This window comes from Leishmania martiniquensis, chromosome 26, assembly GCF_017916325.1.
Source record: "Leishmania martiniquensis isolate LSCM1 chromosome 26, whole genome shotgun sequence".
Taxonomy (NCBI): Eukaryota; Euglenozoa; class Kinetoplastea; order Trypanosomatida; family Trypanosomatidae; genus Leishmania; species Leishmania martiniquensis.
In genome coordinates, this window is record NC_090161.1 from 905,462 (window position 1) to 912,500 (window position 7,039).

General features: G+C 64.4%; 1 protein-coding gene across 1 annotated transcript in view; it reads left to right on the forward strand.

Annotated features, from left to right (window-relative positions):
- Positions 1-414: 414 nt before the first annotated feature.
- The window catches only part of LSCM1_04252 (uncharacterized protein), a gene marked incomplete at both ends in the record, with an annotated part of 11,928 nt that continues 5,303 nt past the window's right edge, over positions 415-7,039 (forward strand). The window contains one exon of the mRNA XM_067321765.1: positions 415-7,039. This exon is cut by the window's right edge and continues 5,303 nt beyond it. Within this exon, the coding sequence (XP_067177996.1) occupies positions 415-7,039 (6,625 nt within the window).

Below are 7,039 nucleotides of genomic sequence, written 5' to 3' on the forward strand. Positions count from 1 at the left end.
TCCTTTCGCTGTGCACCATCGCTCTTCCTCGACTCTCCCCCCATCGGTGAAACATTGCCGTGGCAGCCTCTTCGTGCTGAAACCGCTGTGTGCCTCGGTGCGCGTGTATTTGACGCACTGAAGAGGCCAAACGTGTCCTTGGCGTTTCACCTCCCCCCTCTCTCTGCCTTTGAGTGCGATCTTGTTTCTGCGAGAGGAACAGGAAAGACGCCGTCACTCCTTGGGGTACTGCCTCTGCTGCCGCGCTTCTCGTTCCTCTCTCGTAGGCCTTGCAGAGTCGTTGACTGCCTTTGTGTTCGCCGCTGTGCTCTCTCGCTTTCTTCCTCTCGCCATCGTGTGTGTGTGTGTGTGTTTGCTGCCGATTCATCTCTATAAAGCGGCGGAGGTCTAACAAAGAGGTGAAGGGAGGCAATCATGGAGTCGCCATCGCATCCGGCTGCGGTAGTGCGGCACGCCCATTCCCGCTTCGAGCCCACCGCGTCCATTGCTACCTGCCGGGTGGAGGAGGTGATGGCCATGCCCGTTGACCAGCTCGCCAGCGCTGCGTGGCCGTTGCTGACGAATGCAGAACGCTCCTTGTCGATGAAAGACGTGTATTTCACTCCGCCCATCCGTGTGAGTGCGTCGCCGCGCGCAACGGAGGCCGCCTTTGCTGCCGGAATTCAGAGCTGCGTGGCGGAGCTGAGGGAGAACCTGTCGCAGATGGACTGCGGTGAAATGCCGCTGTCCACCGCGCAGTTGCGTGCTGCCGCGCTCGCCTACTTCGTTGGGCCATCACCAGCCCCCTTAGAGGTGCTGCAGGCGTCGGCGTCATGCGCTTCCGCCGGCGTGCCTGGCACCTGCGCGCATGTGACCAAGGACGCCGAGCACCATATACTCGTAGAGGGACACGCGTCTTCCTCGCCTGCCCTCAGCTTGTCGCAGGACGTCTTTGAGTTTGCCGTTCAGTCGCTGGGGGATGCGTCGGAGCGCGAGATGCGCGACATCGCGGGCGGCGGAGGGTCCTTGGGGGCGCTGGTGAACGCATCACGCCCGCACAAAGACGCCTGCGCTGCCGCGTTACCTCTGGAACAGGATTCCGGGGCCGAAGCTCGCGCGAGCGCGACGAGCACGGCTGCCTCGCCAACGCGAACTGCAGCCATCAAGGCAGGTAGCAACAATCACGACGATACCTGCGCAGCAGATTCACTTGGCGGGGTGGCAACTTCCGCGCAAGGGCAGGCACGTGTGGGTGATCGCTTAAGCACACCCACAAAGTTGGTAGCCATTACCCACGTGGACAAGGGCAAACTGACCGCCACGCGTGCCAGTCGCCACAGCGCCGTAAGCTGTGGTAACGATGATGCCAGCGATAGAAAGAGCTACGAGCGTAAGGCTCGTCGATCTATTTCCGAGCATGTCGACATGCAGTGGGAGTCGGTCATAGCGAGCGCTCTGATGCCGGACGGCGGCGAAAGCTGCAGCCGCAGCGGCCCCACCTCCGCCTCTGCTGCATCATCCTCGTCGCCATCGTCAGCTGGGGCTTCGGCTTTGCTGCGCCAGAAAATCTTGCGCACAGCCGTGCTGCTGTGCCGTCGTGCGCCCACGTGCGCCCAGGCGGGTCACTCGTTCGCGTGTTTGCTGAAGCACTCCTTGCGCGCGGTGTCAGCCACCGATGCTATCCGAGGTGCGGATGGAGGCGCGGCTTCTGCACCGGTGCTGCACCCGCCGTCGTCGTCGTCACCGTATCACCGGCAGCGGTCGTCACTGGCGCCGGGGCAGAAAGGAGGTCCTGTCCAACCTGTCGAGAAACGGGAGACGCGCGGGCTAGTGAAGCAGGCCCTGTCGGCCGCAGCTGCCCCCATGCAGACCCCGCACACCTCTGTCGTGCAACAGCAGGCCGCTCTGTGGGTTGAGTTGGTGCTGCCATTGCTGCACTTCGTGCCCCTTGTTTTGTGGTCGCAGGAAACCCTGCTTGAGCTGGGCCAGGTCCTGGAGACGGTGACGGCAACGGCACCTGCCAAGCTTGTGGCACTGGCTCGACAGCAGTATCAACAGCAGCTGCGCCACAAAAGAGCAGGTGGTGGTGGCGGTCACGGTGCCGTTCACCAACGCCCCTCGCTGGGACGCAAAGGGGGCGTGGCCGTGCGTGCCACGGCAGCGGAGACGGCTACCCCCGCAGCCATGAGCGGCGGCGGTGCCGAAGAGGTGGTGAATTTCTCAGTGCGCGTCCCCTTTGAAATTGGCCTTCCAGCCCCCCCTCTGATGGCGGAGGCTCTCCTGAACGACTTGGTGCCCGACTCAGCCGACGCGGCGAGCAGGAATCCTGCTCCTAGGCAAAGCGGCAGCGGCGAGGCCAGCGCCACCGAGCGTGCTGCGCAGCTGGGGTGCCCGGGCGGCGGCGGCCCAAGCACTGGGAACCGCTACACATCCACTCCGTCTTCAGCGCCGCATGAGGTGCCTGATGCCCACGACAACGACAATCTCGTGCGCGCTGCTGCTGTGGCCGAGGAAACGTCGGTGGCCAACGAGGAGGAGAGGGGCAGCGAGGGCGAGTCTGCGTACACGGATGTCGAGGGCGAGTACGCCTACGACGCTGGCTCCGCGGTGTCGACCACGGCGAGCGCGTCGTCGCAGAGCCCACCGTCTCGTGCAAGCGCGCTGAACGTATCCGAAGGTAGCCATAACGACGAGGACGCCGATGACGCGGGTCGTGCTGGTGGAGTTGGAGAGGCGCTGATGTGGAGCAATGCAGAGATCAGCTTTGACGCGCTGCCGTGCCGCCGTCGCCGAACGCAGATGGCTGAACTGTGCCTGCCGTGCGCTACCCGTGTGTCGGTGCGCATCACCGACGCGGTGCAGTGGGATTCTGCATTACGCGGTCGCGATGTGCTGCTCTTGCCTCTGGAGAGTGAAGCGAGCAGCGCGGAACGGACTCCCTCGGCACAGGCGGAGGCCTCGATGTCAAAGACGTTGGCTGGCGGGGCAGAGGCGCTGAAGATCAGCACGATGTCCACTGCTGCTGCTGCTGCCAAAGGGCCCCAGAAGGATACGCGGCTGCCTGTCTCTCTGCAGGGCGTGAAAGGGGAGTGCGGTAGCGGTGTGCTCAGCCACGCTGGTCCATGCCGCGTCATTATCCCAAGCCTGCCGCAGGACCCGGTGTACATGCTTCCTGGCGAGGTATGCGCGCAGGTGCAGCTGACCCTCGACACACGATGGAGCAACGAGTGGACGGTGGCTCTGTCGAGTGCGCAGCGTGTCGTGGCGGAGCGTCTGTTGGCGTGGATGGAGCGGCGGGCTCCCGGGAGCGGTGACCAGTACCAAGCGCAACAGCGGCGCGGCCGTGTCGCGAGCTCTCTATTGATGCTAGGAGGCCTAAAGGGTCTCACGGGAGGTGGCGCCTCGACATCTGGTACTTCGCCGGCAGCGATGGCAGACAGCGGTCGCGGCGGCTCCCAAGTGCCGGTGTTAGCGATGGCCCCAGCAGCTTCGGCTGGTGCTGCTGCGTCTGCAACGTCATTGGCCGTATCGCTGGCCGACCCTTTCACTCAGGCGCTGTACGAAATGCCAGTCGCAGCGCTGCGGGGGCGAGTGCGGTGCCACACGGCGCACGCGGACGCTGTCCGCGCTGTGCTGTTGGTGATTGCTCACGTTCTGCTCCAAGACCGCAGCGGCTACCTCCATGGGGATCCGCTCACGTGGCACTCACCGATCTGGTCGGACGCTGTGCGCCGCATCAGCCTCGCCAGCACCACCGTCGGGGGCACTAACAACGGTAAACAGGCACTGGAGGTCGCCTTGTTCATCCTGCGCAACGTCGCGCCTGGCCCCACGGCCTCTACCGTGCCATCAGTACAAGTGGTGGATGCGGCGGTCGACTTGTTCAGCATTCCTGGGCTCACGGTGGCTGATGTGAAAGCAGCGCTAGAAGACCGCCGGCAACTCGGCAGCACCATGTGGGTAGTTGTCGACCTTCTTACGAAGTGCTCGGCAACGTGGCGGGCACCGAGGCATGTGGCACTGGTCAGTGAGGCGGCACGGCGGCTCCTGCTGCTTGGATGCACCGGGCTTGCCGCCAGCATCCAGAGTCACCAAGCGCAGACGTCGTCGCATCGCACCACCGGTGCTACCACCGTCGGTGGGCTAGCTGGGAACTTTTCTGCACCGGCGAGCACGTGTAGTAGCTCTGCCTACCCATCTATCTCCACCGCCAACGCTGCTGCGGGCCACTACCTCAGCGTCGTGAGCGGCTGCGGCCGTGCCACCGAGGCAAACCTCCGCCGTGGTGTGCATGCCCTCCTTGCACAGCTCTTTCGGCTGCTACGTGCTCTGCTGCACCGCGTCCAGTCGACGCAGGCCGCGCCGCATCGCTTCTTACTAGAGCCGTGGGAGTACGGCGCCTTCGCCGTCTTCACGGTGTCGCTAATGTCGACGCCGATGGATGCAGCAGACGTACAGGTGTGCGCCCCGCACTTTGCGGAGGTGGTGACGGGTTTACTGCCGTCCTTCACAAGCCTCTCTCGCACGGAGTCGCTGATGCTGACGAGCGAGACAGCCGAGCAGGAGTTCCTAGTCGAGGTAGCCAAGTACGTGCGAGGGCGAGCGCCATCAGCGTCTCTGCTGAACGGCGGTGCGGGCTGTGCTGATGGTGGTGGCAGCGCTGAGCTTGGCGAAAGAGAAACGCCGGCCTCGCGCGAGCCACGCATTCTTCGCCGCTACCACGAAACCGCGAGCGGAAACACCGTGACCTCTATCAGCTCGATGCCATCCGTTTTGGGCGATGGTGGGGGCCTTTGGGACATCCCGCAGAGCTCGGCGAGCGCGTCATGGACTCCTGGGCATGTGCGGGTGGAGCTGTGGAACGGCACAAGCAGCAGCTTCTTTATCGGGCTCGCTTCCACTGACATCCCGCTCGCCGACTGCACGCCGGAAGCGGACCTCAACGGCCTATACTTCATCGGCGACGGCACGGTGCAGTACGGCGACGTGACGCGGCATCAGCGTCGACTGCCTACCTGGCGCGCCGGCGACGTTGTGGAGCTCAACTTCGTCTTTGCGCGTGGCGGATGGGACGTTATAATGGCGCTCAACGGCTTAAGCCTCATGCGGTTGACGCTGCCGCGGAGGGACTTCCGTCTTGTGGCGACAAACGTTCGCACTGGCGAGTACGTGCCGGGCCAAGGTCACGTGCACGTGCTCTCCGTCACCCCGGTACACGGCAGAGGGGGAAAGGACAGCAGCGCCGCGCCGCGCCGCGGCGTCGGCGGAATGGGCGACCATACGCTCCCTTCAGGCTCGTCACCGGTGCCGTTAGCGTTGGCACCGGCTGACATACGCCTTTCCCCCTTTGCGCGGTTGACCTTGTTTGCTGTGTCCATGCTGCTGGAGTTGGTTCTTCATCACCTTGTGCTGAGCAGCTCTCGCCACGCCCGCGCCGTGGGCGCCGTCGCCACCGGCCCCCCGGCAGGGCATGGAGAGGGAGTGAGTCTGGTGCAGGCCTGTACCGTTCCACTTCAGCACAGTGTGCAGCAGCTGGTGCGACTCCTGCGGGAGCTCGGCAGCGCCGACAGCGGCAGTGTGGACGCTGCCGACGATGGAGCCATGTGCCACGTGAAGCGCATAGCAGCCCGACACGTTACCAACGCAATGCTTCTCGACCTTGTGGTCACGCTGTCCATCGCGGTGCCAGCGTCGCCAGCGCTCCTCGCCGCTCACATCGATGTCCTCACAGACGTTGCTGAGTGTGCAGCCGTGGCGCGCAAGACTCGGTCAGTGGCTTTGAGTGCGCTGTACAACGCCATCTCGCAGCGCGCTTCCGCCGCCAGCTGCGACGTCGCATCCGCTTCACTGCCTTCGTTCCCGGCAACCTCAGGCGCAGCCACGGCAGCGTCCGCGTCGGTGAGTTCGAGTGCTGTACGGCGCCTGTGGGCCGCCTGCCACCAGCTCGCCTCTGTGAGACCGGGATACCAACCGCGGTTCAGCAATGCGTCGGTCCCCTCGTCGTGCGTCACAGTGTTCGCGGGTGGCCGCCGAATAGAACACAACCAGGTGGGAGCCGCCATCGGCCCCAGTGGCGGCGGTGCTGTATCCAGCAATGTGCGCAGCATGTCTTACGCCTGCAATCCCATTGATTTGGAGGACCCGCACACGCCGGATATCGTGCGCGTGTCGGTGCGACTGCAGCGCGGCTTCCAGTGCGAGACGCTGGGGCGCTATTACTACTTTGGCCTCGCAGAGATCAACCCGCCGCCGCTGGCCACGCCGGTCGACGGCAATGGCGAGCTCACCCTCTACCCAGGCGAACGGTCAAAGCAGCGCCGTGTGTACTACATCTCGGACTACCTGAGTGAGGTGCCTGGCACGGCTGTGCAGCGGTGGGACATGGAGAGGGCCGAAAACTACCTGAACCCCGACACTGGCATTGTCTTTGGATCCGGTGATGTGATGACAGCTGTCGTGTATGTGAAGGAGCGGTGCATCGGCTTCGAGCGCAATGGGCTGCCGCTGAACATCTTACACCGTGGCATTCCCACCTCCGTGCGGCACATGTTCCCGTTCGTGGAGCTCTACAACCGCGACAGCCGGGCCAAATGGATGTACCCGCCTGACGAAGCCGTCGTGAGCGCGCGATACACGATGCGCGCGATGCTTCTGTCTTGGACGCCGCAGGTGCTGCCACTCGTGAAGGAGCACCTGTCTGCCACCGCCTCCGCTGCTTCTGGCACACCCGATCGGGACGTGACTCTGGGGGTACTGGGCGCGGACGGAGATGAGATGCAGATGGTCTACGTCGCTCCTCCACAGCTCGACCAGCCTGGCGGCTGTACGACGTCTGTGCGCGTGGAGCGCTTTGAGGGCGGCATGGTGGTCGTCAGCGATGAGGCGGGGTCTGTTCAGCGAGTCTGCGGGGCCGCCCTGGAGCCCGACTCCACAAAGGAGGCGTACTCGCTTCCTGCATCGGCCGTCGTGCGGGGATGCGTGCAAGCGTGCGTGCCGGAGCTTGCCGCGCTGGCTGCCGAGTGCCTTGCAGGGCTGAAGAGAGCCTCACCCACACCCGCGG